The following is a 19,727-nucleotide window of genomic DNA, read 5'->3' on the forward strand; positions in this document are numbered from 1 at the left end:
TTGATTTTTTTTAATGTTTTTTTATTATATTATGTTAGTCACCATACAGTACATCCCTGGTTTTTGATGTAAAGTTCGATGATTCATTAGTTGCGTATATTTTGATTTCTTAAAGAAAACATTTCAGGAGTGTACACAGTAGAATATGTGTTGCTTTCACTCTCCGACTCCATGGTAGTATATTTAAAGTGTAGATTTAGTTTAAATTACTCAGAATGTACCTTGCTTTTACTGAACTTGTTAAGCCATCACTTTAGTTGGTGGGTTACAGCCTACATTCCAGTTACTGTAAACAGACATTTCAGTTTTAACTCTTTGACTTTGTCAGCACCATTGACACAGTGCTTCTTCCTTTGCTAATAATGTTATTAGGACCATTAGCAATTCTCTGCATTGTAAATCAGATCTCCCTTCACTCTCCTTAAATTTCTATCTTTCTAGATGTGTAGTTGTGGTTTCATTTTATACCTAAGAGTTACTGGTTCTTTATTTGACAATAGAAGTACCAGGTTCAAGTCTTGACTCTACATGCAACCTCTCTGAGGCTGTTTCCTCACCGCAATGTGGGAATATATAACTCACTATGTTGTTATGACAATCAAATGAAATGATACTTAGGAAAGTAGTCTGTGAAATACAAAGACCTAAGTATTAAGAATAGAAATAACAGCAAATAACATTTTTGAGCATTTATTATGTGTTAAAAACTGCTAAGCCTTCTACATGCATTATTTATTTTAATCCCCAGAACATTCCTGAGGAATATATGATCCTAATGTCCAATAACTGGGAACTTAGAGCGTTAAATAGCTTCCCAAAGGTTATACAGACAAATCTTTAGCAAGCTTCCGAGATTGAACCCAGAGCCCGTGCTCTTAACCACTACTTATTATTATTGCTTCCCAATTATATAATGCAGTGAGTCATCTCTACTTTTGCAGTTATGTTCCCTGTAGAGCTACATTGCTTCTAGGCATTGTCATTTGTTGTCTGTTTTTTTCCAGATCTTCTGTTTCACATTCATTTTGAGGTGTTCGTGTAAAAGATTAGTATACTTAAGTATATATTTTGGTATAGAATACTGACTCAGGATGCCTTCAGCTCTAAGTAACAGAAAATGAAAATTAATTTAAACTTAAAAAATGTATTTATTTTCTCATAATATACAAAGTCCAAAGGTGGTGGACTTCATTTTTGGTTGAGTCAGTGACGTAGTAATGTCACCAAGGTGTAAGGAACCTTGCTTCTCTGTTCTGTTGCACTTAGCATAGCACTGATTTTTTTTGTAATTGCAAATTGGCTAAAGCAATTTCTGGTATTGAAGCAATAATAACACATAATAAGGAATAACATAAAAATTGAATATTGAAGCAATAATAACACATAATAAGGAATAAAGTAAAAATCGAATATTGAAGCAATAATACACAATAACTAATAAACCTCAATAATGTCTAGATGCAAAAAGACACCATCTCTTCTTGATTCTCCTTCTTAAAAGTATGGCGACCTTTCCCAGAAATGCTCCAGTAGTTCTTTCCTCAGACATCACAGGTCAAAACAAGATCACTCAATAGATATAACAAAACAAATACGACAAGCATGATTTGCTTAGGATAATTGATATTTACTCACGAAAGGTACAGTTGTGCTATTGTGTGGGTTTGTTTGGTTTGAGGGTGGAGAATGAATGTTGGATCACTAGCCAAAAGTGGACTTAATTGTGTGATTTCAGGCAAATTATTTTACCGTTCTCTTAGAATTTTGTCATTTTTAAAAAAAAGATTATTTGAGAGAGAGAGAGCACATGTGCACATGTGGGGGGGGGCAGAGGGAGCGAATCTTCCAGCAGATTCCCTGCTGAGCAGGGAGCCCTACCCAGGGTCTTTATCCTACAACCCATGAGATCACAACCTGAGCCAAAACAAAGAGCTGGGAACTCAACTGACTGAGCCACTCAGGAACCCCAAATTTTGTCATCTTTAATATAATTTCTGTCTTATTCTTGTAACTCTGATTCTCAGTATAGGTCTCAATACTCTTCTTCCGATTTATATAGTAAGATTGGTAAAAGAGTTTTAATGTCTTTAGTAGGAAATCACTGTAAAGTAAAACTCAGTCTTAGGGGTGAATATGAAGAGATATGTGGAGATAGTATTTTGACCAAGAGATCCAATACTTTCCAAACTCCACTCGACTCATTTAGGTGCCTGAAGGAGCTATATGTATAAGAAATAATAGTACATGGGAAATGAGATACTGGTAGGTGGATTAATGCTTCAAATCTCAGCCTACTAGAGCTCTCTGGTAGAAGGACGTGGCCTATCCCAAATGTCTGACGTGGCTCCTCACCTCTCACGCTAATGCCAAAGCTCAATTTCAAGCTCTTCTTCCCTCTCTCCCTCTCACCCTTTCCCTGCCAGTGCGTGGTGAGCCCATGATTGAAGAGATGAGGGCTCAAAGCCTGTGGAGGCCTGGCCTTGCCCATGTGCTTCTCTTTATCACAAGGAGACTCCACTGTTAGTAATGTGCCCAGACCCATTTCTGCTTCTTCTTGAGAAGGAGGGAGATGGGGAGGGGCTCCTGGGGGAGGAGAGTTTCCTAACAGCTCATCTCCTAGAGCCTTACCAGACATCAGGTCTTTATCTTGTGATAAGACAGTTCTGTTTATATTTATAAAAATAAGAGTTTGGTACATTGTTAATGAGATGTTTCTAAAGTGTAAGAATCAGGTGAATTTTAAGTTTGGGAAGTTCTAGATAGCTATATATTTGCATTGTTTCACCAGTTTAAGCGTTTTTACTGTTTAGGATATGACCTTTTCATATATGCTATATATATCCAGGTTTTTTTGTTTTGTTTTGTTGTGTGTGTGTGTGTTTTACATATTTTCAGCTTTCTTGAGGCATAATTGACAGATAAATTTGTAAGATACTTAACGTGTACATCTTGGTGATTTGATAAATGTATACATTGTGAAAGGATTCCTACACATCTAACACCTCCAATACCTTACATTTTTCTTTTCTTTTCTGTTCTTTTCTTTTCTTTTCTTTTCTTTCTTTTCTTTTTTCTTTTCTTTTCTCATTCTGTCTGTCTTTCGTTTGTGAGGGCATTTAAGTTCTACTCTTTTAGCAAATTACACTGATAAAATACTGTGTTACCAACTATAGTCATTTTGTTTTACATTTGGTCCTTCAAGACCTTATTCATCTTATGGCTGAAAGTTTGTACCCTTTTACCAACTTCTTCTTATTTCCTCCACCCTCTAGCTCCTTCAGCCATTTTTCTGCTCTCTGTTTCTATGAGTTTGACTTTTTAAAAATGTTTTACACATTTTTGCAAATCCAATAAAGGGTTTATATTCCTTGTATCTGATAAAGGGCTAATGTAAATTTGCAAATTTGATAAGGGATTAATATCTGAAATACACAAAGAATGCATACAACTCAACAGCAAAAAAGAAAAACAAAACCAAATGATTAAAAAATGGGCAGAGGAGCTGAATAGACGTTTTCCAAAAAGATACATAAATGGCCAACAGGCATATGAAAAGGTAAGGCCACTAATCATTAGGAAAATGCAAATCAGAGCCACACTGAGATATCATCTCACAGCTGTGTTAGAAGGACAATTATCAAAGGCAAGAGATAATAGATGTTGGTGAGGATATGGAGAAAAGGGAACCCTGGTGCACTGTTGAGAGGAATATAAACTGGTGCAGCCATTATGGAAAACACTATGGAGATCCTCAAAAAGTTGAAAATAGGACTACTATATGACTCAGCATTTCTATTTCTGGGTATATATCCAAAGGAAATGAAAACGGGATATTGAGATATTTGCACTCCCGTGTTCATTGCAGCTTTATTCACAATAGCTAAGGTGTGGAAACAGCCTAACTGTTCATTAATGGATGAATGAAGAAGATGTATATATGTATAATGGAATATTATTCAAGCATGAGAAAGAAGGATATCTTGTCAATTTGCAGCAACATGGATGCACCTTGATTTCATTTTATCACACAGAGAAAGACAAATACAGTTTGGTTTTTTTTAAAAATAGATATGTTGAGCATGATTTAACTATTAAACCCATGGGGGCTGTGTAGTCTCAGCCATTTCACCAACACATACAACTGCTGTATTTGGTTTTGTGTCTACATTTTGCACTTGTTTCTTTTACTTGCTATTATTGTATCATAGATCCTTTTTTGATACTGTTAATCCCTCTTCATACCTCTGCTCTGATTATGGGTAGGGAACCACCCAACTGTAATAAAACTACAGGGCTTGAGTGGAGGATAAAGCAGCTCAGTTTGGCTTTTCAGAGTCTCTCTTTTTGCTGCTTTTTTGTCAGCTGTATCTTTAATCTGTGAGTTTGGGACTGATCCTTGATCGAAGAGGATTTCCCATAGTTGAATAAGTCATCAAGACTGTTAATAGTAGGGATTTAGTTGATATCAGATGATTCTGTAGTGCTTTTTGATTTTGTTAAGATAATTTAACTTTCTGAACAGGCGAAGTGTTAGGACCACATAGAATGCCATTTTAAGTATCGAATATAAATAAGGTTGACAAAAAAGTGTAGGTATTTCTCCATGCACTTTCCCCTCACACCACTGACAGACTCCCACTAATTCATCTTGCTGTTCTTTCCAGTTTAGACACGTGATCCTTGACATAGCACTCTCGACAGACATTGCCCATCAATTAAGGTAGAACTATGGGGTATGGCCTATGCGTATCAGAAGGAAATGTTTCTAGTTACTTAGCAAGGGCTCAGCCCTTTCCACTCAGTCATTATATTCCCCAAAAGTTCTAACTTGGAGACATGATATCCAAATAAATAAAATGAGAAAAACTTCCAAAGGTGACAGGATTTTATTGCTAAGTAAAGTATCAAACCAGCAAGAAGAATCCAAACCAAAATAAACTTCTAAAAATGCAGAGTTCTCCAGCTACCTCTCAGAGATCCTGTCTGGTAAAAATGACCATTAAGGTTATGGGACACACACACACCAAGAATATTCAGACTGTAGTCTTTTAACTTTTGAAGCCAGTGAGGAATGATGTGAGATTGACTTGGTCTCTGAGTTACTAATACTGAGGTGATGCCGCTGGATGTCCATGACTCTCTTAAAGTCTCATTTTTACCTTGTCTATTACTGCAGTGCTAAGCAGGGCTTTCTTTCACCCTAATTAAAAAAAAACATCATAGTGAGAAAGGTAAGCGATAGGAAATAAGGGTCTATCTCGACTGAGGTACTGACACAATAGATGTTGGGTTCTAGATTAAACTGCAGGGTTTACAGAGGAAGTTACGGATGCTTTTGTTGTTTGCATCCCTTGCCCTTTTAGGGAGTAGGAAGCAATGAAAGGAGCCCGGAGTAAAGGGAGAGGGTTTGTGAGATTCTTTGGTGAAAGCCGTGCTGGGCTGTGAAGGAGAGGTATGGTGAGCGTGTACTCTTCTTCACTCCTCACTGGTGAGTGTGGCTTCCATGGAGCCGCCGGGTGAAAGCGTTCCTTGCATTTGTAAAACAGAGACCCTGGCACCTGAGAGCACTCGAATGGTGCACATGGACAGGAAAGGTGTCTGCCCTGGGAAGGATGTTTCCTGGGACCAGATGAGCACCTCACTGGAGAGAGCAGGCTCCAGGCAATTTTAAGTTGTATGTAAGGCGACTGGACACCTGCAAGTCAAAGAGCTCCGTTAGAGTCCAGAGAGTATTTTTGAAAAGATGGAGCATTGATCTTGGACCACACTGCTTAGTTTCTTTTTTATTATTTTTTTTATTGTTGTATTTCTTTCTTTTTTTTTCTTTTTCTTCATTTTTTTAAAAATTTAAATTCAAGTTAGTTAACATATAGTGTAATATTGGTTTCAGGAGTAAAATTTAGTAATTCATCACTTACATGTAATACCCAGTGTTGATCACAAGTGCCCTCCTTAGTGCCCATCACCCATTTAGCCCATCCCCAACCCACCTCCCCTCTAGCAACCCTCAGTTTGTTCTCTATAGTTAATAGTCTTTTATGGTTTGCCTCCCTCTCTGTTTTTATATTATTTTATTTTTCCTTCCCTTCCTCTCTGTTCATCTGTTTTGTTTCTTAAATTTCACAGAGAAGTGAAATCATGTGGCATTTGTCTTTCTCTGACTTATTTCGCTTAGCATAACATTCTCTAACTCCATCCATGTCATTGCAAATGGTAAGATTTCATTCTTTTTGATGATTGAGTAATAATCCATTGTGTATATATACCACATCTTCTTTATCCATTCCTCAGCAGATGGGTATTTGGGCTCTCTCTATAGTTTGGCTACTCTTGATAATGCTGCTATAAACATTGGGATGTGTGTGCCCCTTCTTACCAGCATTTTCGTATCCTTTAGGTAGATACCTAGTAGTGTAGTTTCTGCATCATAGGTAATTCTGTTTTTAACTTTTTGAGGAACCTCCATACTGTTTACTAGAGAGGCTGCTCCAGTTTGCATTCCCACCAACCTCACTGCTTAATTTCTGAATTGAGGCTGTGTTTGTAGTAATGTGACATCAACTCTCTCTGAGATGAGAGCGAGTAGAAGTCATTGGACCTGCCCACATTTTCTTCCAGGGTGGTAATAATCCCCACTCCCCCAACCTTATCCCAAATACACTGGGCTATAAAACAATGCTGTGTCTTGTCCATACCCCATGAGTTTGACTTATCCAATGTATGGGACTGGGGAACGCAACGCATTTCAGTCAGAGGGGACAACAAGATCAGAGGAATGAAGTAAAAATTAACATGATGTGTGCAGGAAAGTACAATCCCTTTGAAGTGGCTGAAGTTTTAGTTTTAAGGATTACAGTAGCGGGAATGAGTCCTGAGAGAGAAGCAGGTTCGAATCATGGAGAGACTTGACTACAGAACTTGGACTTCATCCTGCACAGATGAAGAGGTAGGGATTTGGTGAGGGCTGCTAGCTCGTAAGCCCATAACAGCGTTTGCCCGTGGTACTTTTGCTCTTAGACACAGCTGTCTAACTTCCAGCATGGAGCCTGAGCTGTAGTAGTAGTTAGTTATTATTTGAACAAATAAATAAAGGAAATGATCCACAAGTTGGTCATAAAAATGTAGGCAAGAAAGTGAGCTGCTGGTAAGGTATTGCCTGTTATAACTTTTCTTAAAATTATTCTAGATATAGATGTGTAAATATGAGTATTTTATAGTTAGCTCTAATTTTTATCAGTAGGCATTAGTATTTTTAAAACAACTTTCACATAAGTCTTTAACAAAAACCATTTTAACAAACTAATGTTCTTAAATTTCAATGTATCCAAATTTTTATTTTCATCCGCCGAATAGAGAATGATGGCATATTTGGATAGATATCATAAACTTTAAACTCTATATTGATGTAATTTCTGTATTCTAATTTCTTATGTATACGAAGTTTATATGATAAATCAGCTGCAGTGTAGGAAATGTATTTTGTTTACACATGTAAACATAGACTCCATAATGTATGATGTATAATCGTAATGGTTTGTAGTCATGCTTATTATCCTAGGTGCTCCCGGATGTCTGCTGCGTTATTGTAGTAACAGCACTTCAAGTATATCTTAAACCTTTTTTCTCCCTTAGAAGTAAATTTCCCCAGAAGGACTTAGAAATGCTGTTTCCTGGAATGAGTGCTGATTTTACAAGTGAGAATTTTTCAGCTGCTTGGTACCTGATAGAGAACCACTCAACTACCAGGTCAGTGGATGTTGGACTACTGACTGTGCATGGTTCCATGTGGATGTACCTCACAGGATTATATAATAATGTGGGGTTTAGGTCTGCCTCTGCCACCTAGGAGTCCTTTGACTTTGGGCAAGATCATGAATATCTCAGAGTGTCCTTTCCCTTATTTATGAAATGGTATTCTTAATTAGCAGATTCTTATTTCCTGCTACCTTATTGTTTCTATAGGATTCATATTTGTACAACACATTAAAACTTTGTGGAGTCTCAGCTTGGTACCTGAACTGATGTGTCTAAACGTGACCTCTCTCTTTCCAAACAATAGAACTTTCAAGCCCTGGTGTAAATTAGCAACATACCTCCTTCCCTAGAACAAAGGAAGATGAATTGATTTGTCATTTTGCATAAACTTGCCTTAAAATTAGCCAAAAAATAGTCAAGGTCATATATCCTGCTCCCTTTTGTCTGCTAATTACATTTTACTACACACTCTACAAGAGCATGTTTGTAACTTTTTTGCAAAACTGATTTAAACAATTACGTTTAGTAACAGTGTTTGAATAAGTGAATGGTTTATTGCTTAAAATTTACATTCTTGAAAAGTCTACTTGTTAAAATATACCTTAGGAGAAATTTTTCCTTCACCAGTTAGAATGAAAACCATTAGAAAACATGAAGAGTTGGTATATATAAAGAGAGAAAGAGAGAGAGAAAATCCTGATAAATTTTTAAGATTTATTTATTTTTAGAGAGAGAGACAACTCGCGGGCACACACACGTTTGTGTGTGTGTATGTGCGCGCGCGCGCATGTGTGGGGGTGGGGGTGGGGCAGAGGGAGAGGAAGAGAGGAAGAGGAAGATACAGAGACCTACCTATTTTTCTCTGCTTGAGATGTAGAGATGAAGTATTTTGGTCTTTTTAGTTCTTTACATTGTGAGTTAACCCCCAAGTTGTTTCTTTTTTTAAAAAAAGATTTTATTTATTTGAGAGAGAGTGAGTGAGAGAGAGAGTAGGAGCAAGGGGAGGGGTAGAGGAAGAGGAAGAAGCAGACTCCCCGTTGAGCAGGGAGCCTGACCTGGGGCTCAATCCCGGGACTCCAGGATTATGACCTGAGCCGAAGGCAGACGCTTAACTGACTGAGCCACCCAAGCGCCCCTTGACCCCCAAGTTTTTCTGTAATTTCACTGTTAATGACAGAGGACTGGATATTGATGTGGTGAATAATGATATGCTTAATTTATATACAGAATACAGAAATGAACTTCCAGAGGAGTTCTGCCTTACATAACTTCATAACCACTACATTGATCTAGGTCTGCCCATCAGGGAGTTGATAGTCAGAACTCCTTACCTGGCATATCAACATATGATATATATTGCTTATAGAAATACCCACATGTATATTTACTTCTTAGGGGTCTGACATATTTGGAATGATCGTATGAAGACTACAAATCTGTTCTATAGTTGCTGTAATTTTCATTCGTAATAAATAAAAGGTTTAGATGTAGGTAAGAATTTGAAAGCTTTTTTCATCCGGTTACATATTATATCAATCTGTGTCTTTCTTAACTTAGGCTTCAGTATTTTACATTTAATGCATTATCTTAATTCTTTTTTGCTTTTTAGGAGTCTCAAACTTTTGGTTTCTTAATTTCGTTTCAGTTTTGAACAGCTCAAAATGGCAGTTACCAACCTGAAGAGACAGGCTAACAAGAAAAGTGAAGGCAGCCTGGCGTATGTGAAAGGAGGTCTTAGTACTTTCTTTGAAGCCCAGGATGCCCTCTCAGGTAAGGTGACCCTCACAGCCATCTGCTGAGGCTTCCCAGCGGAAACCTGACACTGTGCTTGCAGAGTGTTTACAGGGTGTGACATTCAGTCTGTATTTATACAAGTAGAGATCTAAAATGTGCCATAAATATTTGTTGCAGACCAGGCTGGAATCTCTTTGAAGGCTTGGTACTTTAAATATTTATCTCTGAGGCTTTTGTTGACCCACTGTACATATGTGAAATAGGAGACTATGCCTCTCCATGATGCCCAATCTCCAGGGCCGATAAGAAACTAAATCCCAATAGGTAATAATCTAGAATTTTAAAAATCCTTTTATAGCCATCAGTATCTTACACATGTGACTAGTTCTGTATATGTGTTCGGTTTGGATAGGACTGATGATAATGTGTCATTCTTTTTAGGTATCATCCATGGGCCCCATATACAGTAGTTAAATGTCCACCATCCATGTTGTCATCTTTATATGGGAAAGAAATTATATTAAATAGATATAGCATAGCTTTAGACATTTCAGGGAAAGATGTTGGTTATGTTTTTTTTTATCCCCCTAAAATCACCTTTAATTAATAGAAATCAAATTAATGTTTAGTAAAAAGTAAAATATATTAGTAAAAGCCTAATTCTTTTTAAAAACAGAGATACCTATAACTAAGTACCTATATGTAAGTACCTGTAACTTTAAGTATAGACTAAAAGGCCACACTTTCTTCACTTCAATAAGACTTATTATTATTTTTTTAATTAATTTGTATCCTCAAAGTATAGACATCCTTTTATTGTTTTTTAAAACCCCTCTCCTCCTGGGGCAAACAAGCATGGTTGACTTCTCTCAAGTTAAACGTGCACCTGATACAGCTTTTTCTTGCCAGTAGAAGTTAGGTTTTTGAAGGAGTAAAATGTGAATGTCTAGGAGGGAACAAAAAAATTAGGTAATTTTCTTTGATAAACACTATGTGCTCTATATTTTTTGAAGGGATGCTTTTCTTTCTTTCTTTCTGCTTATTGATGTTCTAAGTTATCAGTGTTAATAGAAACCTGAGCATATATGAAGAGGTTAGCATTATCAAGTAGAATTAAGTTATTAATTCCCTAGTAGCTATGCAAATGATAATTGGCCATATGTGATTAGCATTTCTCAGAAATTACTGTAATTAAAATTATTTCACTTAACAGAAATGTATGTTTGACTTTTTTCTCCATTCTTTTTTTAACATATGTATTTGTATGCACATGTATATTTATTTATGGTTTTAGTTTTATAAATGGCTTCAATCTTGGCAGATTTCAAGAAGTTTTATTTGGTGCATTAAATTTATATATTCTCATTTAACTATCACATTTGTCCTAGAAGTATATTGGTAACTTAATGTTTAACAGAGATCATTCTGACCAGCTGCTTAATTACATGAGCAGGTGACTCTATGGCATATAGAAAGTGATTTTAATAATAAATTTAAAAAGTTCAGACATACATCTCATTTGATGTAAATGAAATGTATATTACAAAAAAACAGTAAATAAATAATAAGCCGAGACTACTTGTAATCCCATTGTAGAGTTAATGACATTAACATTTTGATGTATTTCCTTTTGGTCTTTTTGTTAGCTTATATGAGTACGTATTTCAAAATTGGAGTTATAGTGTGTATACAGTTGTGTATGCTAGAAACCTCCTTTCTTCTTTAGAGTACTCCTCTGGGCAATTATTTTAATATACTATAGCATTTGATTTTTTAGTAGTTCCTCAGAGATTTTTCTGCCTATTGTCTTAAGTGAAATTGATCTATAGTTTTTTAAAATGCTTTTTTGGTCGGGTTTTGGTGTTAATGTTCCACAGAAGCACATGGATCTGTATGTGTATATATGTAGGTACTGTGTGATGGGTTATGTAGGTTAGGAATTACAGGTTGGAAATCTGAAAAAGCTAATTTGTTGAAAGAACTAATAAATTATTTGCTCAGGTAATTTGTTTTACTTTTCTGTTATGAAAAAATTTCAAACATGTTAAAAGTAGAATAGTATAGTCATGCCTATATAACTGTCAGCTAGAATAAGTTACTAATATCTTTTCATACTTGCTTCATTGATGCTTTTGGAGAATGGTTGGTTTGTGTGTTACTTTTCTCAAGCAGTGAGTCTAAAGCAGCATGACATTTCCCTCCTACTTACTAATGTATGATTCCTCCCAGATAAAGACCTTGACCTACATAACCAGAATGCCATTATCACAACCAAAAAAGTTTCAGTGGTTCTTCAATATCATCTAATTCCCATTCCATATTCAAATTTCCCCCAGTTACCCTCCTACTTTCTTAATTGTTGGTTTGTCCAAATCAAGATTCAGATTATGTCCAGGCCTTTTTTTTTTTTTAAGTCTCTTAAGCCTCTTTTATTTTTTTATTTTTATTTTATTTTAAAAATTTTATTTATTTATTTATTCAACAGAGATAGAGACAGCCAGTGAGAGAGGGAACACAAGCAGGGGGAGTGGGAGAGGAAGAAGCAGGCTCCCAGTGGAGGAGCCCGATGTGGGGCTCGATCCCATAATGCTGGGACGCTTAACCGCTGTGCCACCCAGGCGCCCCTTAAGCCTCTTTTAAACTAGAACAATCCACTTACCTTTGCTGCCTTGGCTTTTTTTTTTTTCCTCCCATGCAACTGATTTGTTGAAGAGATGAAGCTCTTTGTCCTATAGGATATCCCATACTCTGAATTTGACTGATTACTTCCTCACGGTGTCATTTAATTTATTTTACTCTCATTGTATTGCCTGGACTTATCTCTTTGGACGTTAGATTAGATTTGGTTTTCAACATTTTTGATCATACATGGTAGTGTGTCCTTTCTGTTTTATTATATCAGGAGGCCTTTAGTGTCTGCGTGTTCCTCCTTTAGAGACACTATGGTGGATAAGTGGGTTCCAGTGGAATGGATATTGGTAGTTGTATGTGTATGTGTATATATATTTTTTGAAAATACGTGTTTTAAACTTCTGAAATTTCTACTCTCTGTGTCCTGTTTATTTTTATTTGGTTTTCCCCTGAAATTCTGTTTCCTCAAGATTGCCATTTTTAGCATTGTGTTATAATTTTTAAATCATTTAAAATCTATGTTATAGTTCAATTTCATTATCTCATTATCAGTTCAATTTGTGTTCTACTTCCTTTATTTACATTAATTCTTTAGGGATACCCTTTCTTGTGTTTTTAATATTTGAATGTTTAATTTTCCTCTTAGATCTAGTAGTTCGTAGTGGATTTGTTTTTTAAAGTTAGTGTCTAGTGTAACATTATGAAAAGAAATTGTGTTTCTTAATAAATGTCAATCTTCTTTCACTGTGCCAAGATAAAAATGGGAAGGGAGGACATGTTCTCATCAGGACACACTGTTTGATATATTATCAATGCCTGATTATTTAAACCTAGGTTATTTATAATAAACATATCAGAGAAATCTCCCACTTTAATTTTGATTCTGCCAGTTTTTATTTGTAGGTAAAACATGTTTCCTTTGTAACTTTTGGTGGCTTGAATTCTCTTAAAATTATTATAGTATTACAATATAATAATGATAGCTGTGAAATTAGGGGCAATTCTCGAGATCACCTACAAGTTTGATAATTTGCTACAATGACTCACAGAACTCACTGAAGGCTGTTTTTCTCACAGTGATGGTTCACTATAGTGAAAGATATAGATTAGAATCAGCCAAGGGAAAAGGGCACAGTCCAGGAAAGCTCTGTGCCTGGAGTGAAAGTTGCCCTCTCGTGGTTGAGTCATGGACGGCATTGATTTTCCTGGTGTGATGTGAGACAGCGTACGTGGAGTATTGCCATCCAGGGAATCTCATCCAAGCCTTGGTGTTCATAGTTTTTACTGGAGCTCTGTCACGTAGACATAATTGACTGTTCCAATGACTGACCTCCATTTCTAGTACCTTTGGAGGTTGAGCTAATGCTGAGTGACCCAGAGTCCTCACCATAAACCACATTGTTAGACTATCTGGTTTGGCCCAGTGCCCCCAAGTGAACAAAGGCACTTTGATCAAGTAAGAATTCAAAGAGCTTAGAGGTAAACTCTCAGGAGCTGAGGGTAAAGGGCAGACCTCTTTTGGGGCAAGATTAAGTTCTTTACTACCTGATAACATTAATATTTCATACCCTTCCTTTTGTATGCATTTGCCTAATATATTATACATCATATTATTTTTAACCTTTAGAAATTTGATTTTGGCATCTTCTAAGCAACATGTGGTAGGATTTTTATATTTTCATGCCTTTTTGAGAGTCTTTGCCTTTTAGTAGAAGAATTTAAGCTATGTACATTTATCATAACTGACATTTTTATCCTTTTGTTTTATTGTTGTATCATATTTTTTGGCTTTCATTTTTCTCTTTGTACCATATAGACCATATTGGTTGCAAATCTTCCAAATTTGGAAGAAATGTTTTTAAATTCTATCATAGGTTGTCTTTTGACTCCTGTTGTGTATGACAACAGTCTAGGACATCTTTATTTCTTATGCTCTTTCCTTTTTCCTGACCTTAATTTAACCTGAAGTTAGCTAGCTTTTTATTTTAGCTTTTCATTTTACCTTTTCTTTTTCATTTTATTATGTTTTTAGATTTATTTTTGTCTTTTGCATTTAATTTTATAGCATATTTACCATAGTTAATTAAAATTTACCATATACTCATATAAACTTAATCAGCTTTAATTTTTATTGCCAGTCATTTTATATTTTGTCTTTTCTATATATGAATTTTTTGTTTTCAACAGTAGGATATATGTTTTGTGCTAGAGCTTTTGAATTCTTGCATGTCTGGAAATGTCTCTTGCTTTCATACATGAACTACCTCTTGTCTATAAGAGAATTGTTTTCTGAATTGATCCCAGTGTCCTTTACTGTTATAGAGAGAAATCCTGAGCCAATGTAATTCTTTATTACTTATGGAGGAATTGATTGTTTTTCTGTCTCCCTAAATGATTAAAAGATATATTTGTTTTGATTTGAATTTTAAAAAGAACATACCTTTTCAGGATGTATTAGAATATAAGTGTTATCTTTATTTTTCCCAATGCTTGATAAGCTTTTAGAATCTGTAGACTCATATCTTCAGTTTTTAACACTTCCTTTGTTATGTCAGATACCATTTATGGTTTGTTTCTGGATAACTCTGTATAAAAATATTACTCCTTTCTTTCTGCTCTCGTGTGTGGTACCCAGAACTTTTTCTGTTTTTCAGTTTACACTGCTAAGTTGCCCAGTCGTATGCCTCAACTAGTTTCCTTCTGTTTCCTGCTATACTGGGTATTGGGAAATGTGGTCTCTAAATGGTTGTAAAGGGAAAGGAGTTGTTAGAGGTGAGAAAAATGGAGGAGCAGAGTTACAGTCCTGAAGATAGTTATGAAAAAATTAGATGTTTCTTGTTAGAACTAGGCTCAATAGAGATGACAGAGTATAAATAAATACCTTTCACTGGTCTTCTTGATATCATCTGTGTTCTCTTTGATTGAGTGGACTGTTGGATATGCATCCAAGGGTGTTTTTCCAACCATCCCGGTCAGGTAGACAGTATAGCTTTTATGTATCTTTAAGTTTTTATGCTGTTGTCAGTTTGCTTTTTCCTGTGTATATCCATAAATATTTTAATTAGAACTTGACAGGTATGTCTGGTATAACTTATCTGCTAGTGTTAGCCTCAGTGTGTTTATTGTAGTTTTAAAAATATTCCCAGCAATTTGTGTTACTTTTCCATGGCATTCACTCTGGCATTCTCTTCATTCCTTGAAGTTTTGATGAGCCTAGTTTCTTACCAGTTACTGTTCACATGAGTTTTTGCAGGCCACAGTCATGTTTGTGGAGCTTTTCATATCATTGAAGGCCTTCTTCAGTTCCTCAGTGCCTTCTGATCATCTCCTTTGTTTTGGTAACTGTTTCCCAGACTGCTCCCCGAGCTTGTCACCTGTCCAATCTCTTGTTTTGTTTTGTTTTGTTTTGTTTTGTTTTGCCAAGTCCAGTGTTATTACTTGATTCTTTTAAGAACAATTATGGACCAAAACTGTATGAATTACTTTTATTTATGTTATACTAAAGAATACCTGAGCAAAGAGGCCAAAGCAGAATAAATAACACATGTTGCTCAATACACAATTGACCTTTTCCTCTCATGTTACTTTTATTGCTGCTACTTGAGGGCAGTGTAAGCCATAACTGATTTTTTGGCACATTCTGTTGTAAGTGTCTATTGATATATAAAGGTTATAGGCAGGTATGTTTATCAAGGATCCAGTTCTCTAAGTGAAAATCCTTTACACCTTTTAGCCTTCTATGTAATAGTTTTAATTATTTTATTATTTATTGTTTTTTTCCATATAACTGAGGAAAAGAAGAATTCATAGATTACCTAACCTATTTTAATGTAATTTATAAAATTTTGTCACTCATAAAAATTTGGTAGAATAAGAAGTAGGAACTAAATGTTTGAAAAGATTACTACAAATTTAAATTTTTAAGACACCTCATTCTAACTCTTCTTAGTCTTCTATTTTAGTAAGTATTATCCTCAGAGGTTGGCATGTGGGCCAGATTTGGCCATGGCCCATCTTTGTACAGGCCAGGAGCTAAAGATGGCTGTGTTTTTCAAGATTTGTTTGGAAAAAAAAAAGAGAGAGAGAAGTAGAATATGTGATAGAGGCCCTATGTGGCCCACAAAGCCTAAAATATTTACTATGTGGTTCTTTATAGAAACAGTTGGCTAGTCTCTGACCTAGTTTGAATATTCCTGTCTTGTAGGCTAGTAGTAATATATAGTGGCTAGAGTATGTGGATCACAGTGTACCTGACATAAATCCTTGTAGACATTGGCTATAAACACACGTCATTTCTTAGTGCCTCATTTAATAATGGCATTGTATAAATACGTAGACAGATACTTTGAATTTTTAATTGAAATCTGCAAATTTGATGTCCACCTTTAATATAAAACAATTTCAGTGAATCACTAGGCAGTCTTTCTATAACTTTGATTTTTCTTTGACTAGAACTTTTATATACATACTTTTTTTGTTTCCCAAATACAATTTTATGGTGTTCAACTGCTTCACATATTTAAGTTTTAATAGATTAGAAACAATAACAAACCTGTGATCATGTACCAAGTTGCTTATTGAGTTATACTATTTAAAAATGTTTTTAGAGAAAATAAAAGGTCAAGTGAACCAGACATTGGGTTATTTGGTTTAATTTTCTGGAAAATAGGATTGCCTTTATCAGATCCCAGTGTCTCTCGGTCCTCATGCTTGGCTGACAGCTTGACAGTGGCTCTGCTGTGGTGGGGATGGGCGGCAGGAAGCTGCTTTGTCAGCAAAAAACGGCTGTAAACTGAGCTGAGGGGAGCCAGGCTTACCTCGTTTTGACCTGCTGATCAGTGATGGGTTTTGTCAGCAACAGAAATGTGGCTGCATGATTTCCTTTAATGGTTTTGACTTAGAAAGCAACATTTGAAGCAGGGCTGCTATAAGATGCACTGTCTTATTGCCATGGAAGAACCTTATGCAATGCCCCCTTAATAAAATGAAATATGTGCCACATGTTCTTTTGCAATAAGATTGTCAGAAAATTACACCAGCCTTTAAATGTATTAATAGTGTGAGCAGTGTTTTTAGTTTAGCTTTTTTATATTTTTGGCATTTTTATCTCCTTTCTTTAAAGATAGGGAAGTTATTTTCCATTTAACTTAATAAGTTCAAGTTAAGTTTAGGTTTTGATATGTGGAAACATTTTATGTCACTGTCACCACATAATCCGAATTTGAAACATTAAATAAAGAACTTTCTTTACACTCGTGAATCAACCAAGACAATTAAGAATATACTGGCTGATTTTTTTTTTCCCCAGATGTATTTCTTTTTCTTTCTTTGAATGTGTTTCTCTAATAGAGAAGCAGTCTGTTTATAAATTTCAAACAAAATTTGAAATTGCTCTAAGAAAAGGTATTAAAAAAGGACAGGACCAAAATTAGAAAGTAATTAAAAGAAGCAGAAAAGTAGATGTTATTATGCATTGAGAATATTTTTACAGTGCATTGGAGCACTGAATTTTACCCAGAATTTTCAAATCAGTGAGTCAAAGGAAACAAATCAAATAGTGATTGATTAAAACGAAACTTTTTTTTTTTTTGGCCTAAGCAGACCACACCCTGCTCCCCCCCTCCCAATAAATCTACCACTCATAACTGATGGGTTGATGCAGAACCTGTAAAATCCTTTTAAGAAGAGTTTGACATTCTCTTTGCATGTTGGAGAATAGCTACTATCACAGTGATGTTAATTTACTGGCTGTGAAGCCCATGGAGTTACACATCTTATATTTGAAATTTTGCTAAAGGAAGTTATGTGAAAGAATAAAATCCTGGGTGTTTAGCAGCTATTATTTTGGAGAGAGGTTTCATTTATTTGCAGCTGAATGCAGTTCTCAACTAACATAATAAGCCTATTATTTTCATTCTACAGGTGTGAAAACAGGCTTAGCCAGGTTAAGTTGCTTGCCTATGTAATACAGGCAATATGGGGTGAAGTTTTTTGTTCTGGGATCAGACAGTGTGAGTTCAAATTTGGGATTTGGCTTTGTGACATTGGTGAACTTATTTAATTTCCCTGAGCAATGGATTTCTCCTCTGTGAAATAGAAATAATATTAGAACATATATCATTGACTTCTTACCAGATGAGCAGGATGCATTAGAAATTTATCATTGTCCTTAATTTATGGTCGTGGCTCAACTAACATTTGCTTTGCTAATTTCATTATTTTTATTATGTCAGAATTTTGAATTTGAAATTATATTTGGTAATTTCATTTTGAAAAATTTCTTAGTGCTTCACCTAGGTAAGCCTGATTTGCTCTGTTTAAAACCTACCCTAGGTTTTTAAAATATAGGTAAAACATTTTTTTAAATATTAATTTTAAGTGATTTTTTAAATAATGTTTATCAGAACCATGCAGACATAGTATAATTTGTATATCCACAAATTGATATATTGGTGGATGTTACTTGAGAAATTCCAAGGAAATAATAATAGAAATGAAGAGAACATGAATAATATGTATTTTGCCATGTTATGTCCAAGGCTGTAATGAAATATTTTGAGGTTGGTATGCTTCAAATACTAGTATTTCTATTTTGTAGATGGTGAAACTGAGAAATAAAAATGACTTTCCTATGGCCAAATATCAAAGATATTAGTTACTTAAGTCTCACTTTTCTTTTTTATTTTAACTGTTTTTACCAGTCAACCTTGATGATCAGATGACTGAGTATATGTATTATTTTACAATTTTAATAGTATTAAACTATGAGTAACGTAGACTGGTGTCTGCTGGTTACTTTGCAGAGTTTTTGCATGTTTGTGCTTCTTTCCAGCAGTGAAAATAATATGACCATTTTTTAAAGTTGTTTAAAAATGTCATTTTGATGTAATGTCTTCCCACCCACTAAAATAGCACACACTTTAACTAGATGTTTTTTCTAGCTATCCATCAAAAACTAGAAGCGGATGGAACGGAAAAAGTAGAAGGATCCATGACGCAAAAACTGGAGAATGTTCTGAACAGTAAGTTTTGTCCTACTACCCAAAACTATTTATGGACTTTATAACAAGCTTTAATATAGTTCTTGGACCTGGTTTCACAGAACAGGCAGTGAGTTGCATTTTAATATTTATTTCTAAATAGTAATGATTTAATAAATAAAGGGGAGTAAAAACATTGAAATGAATGTTCTGTTTTGTTTACATTTTATTTATAAGAAATCATAATTTGAAAATAAGCCATATGCTTCCAAAGAGTGAAACTTGCTACCATAAAAGAGACCAGTATATAAATAACATTATCAAAGAGAGGAAAGTGCTGAAGCAATAGGCAGGATTGCCATTGACCAGATTCCTGAAACACATCATGTATCTAACAGTGTTACAGCAAATAATATCAGCTCCTAGAATGACAGACACTTACATGTCATTGATTTATCTATACCATGTCTTTTTCCAAAGCGAATTTAAGGCAGCTTCATATTTAAGAGTGTTTCTAGACTGGTGATGGGTAGTAAGGAGGGCACGTATTGCATGGTGCACTGGGTGTTATACGCAACTAATGAAGCATCGAACTTTACATCGGAATCCGGGGATGTACTGTATGGT

The 19,727-nt window shown here is 35.2% G+C and overlaps 1 protein-coding gene across 6 annotated transcripts in view; it reads left to right on the forward strand.

Annotated features, from left to right (window-relative positions):
• The window catches only part of EXOC2 (exocyst complex component 2), a 608,573-nt gene that overhangs the window by 70,265 nt on the left and 518,581 nt on the right, over positions 1–19,727 (forward strand). For all 6 annotated transcript variants that reach the window (XM_034660427.1, XM_034660422.1, XM_034660426.1 and 3 more), the window contains exons 5-7: positions 7,633–7,746; positions 9,401–9,525; positions 19,062–19,142. In XM_034660427.1, coding sequence (XP_034516318.1) covers positions 7,633–7,746; positions 9,401–9,525; positions 19,062–19,142 — 320 coding nt within the window. The remainder of the gene's footprint in view (positions 1–7,632; positions 7,747–9,400; positions 9,526–19,061; positions 19,143–19,727) is intronic.

This window comes from Ailuropoda melanoleuca, chromosome 5 (genome assembly GCF_002007445.2).
Source record: "Ailuropoda melanoleuca isolate Jingjing chromosome 5, ASM200744v2, whole genome shotgun sequence".
NCBI lineage: Eukaryota > Metazoa > Chordata > Mammalia > Carnivora > Ursidae > Ailuropoda > Ailuropoda melanoleuca.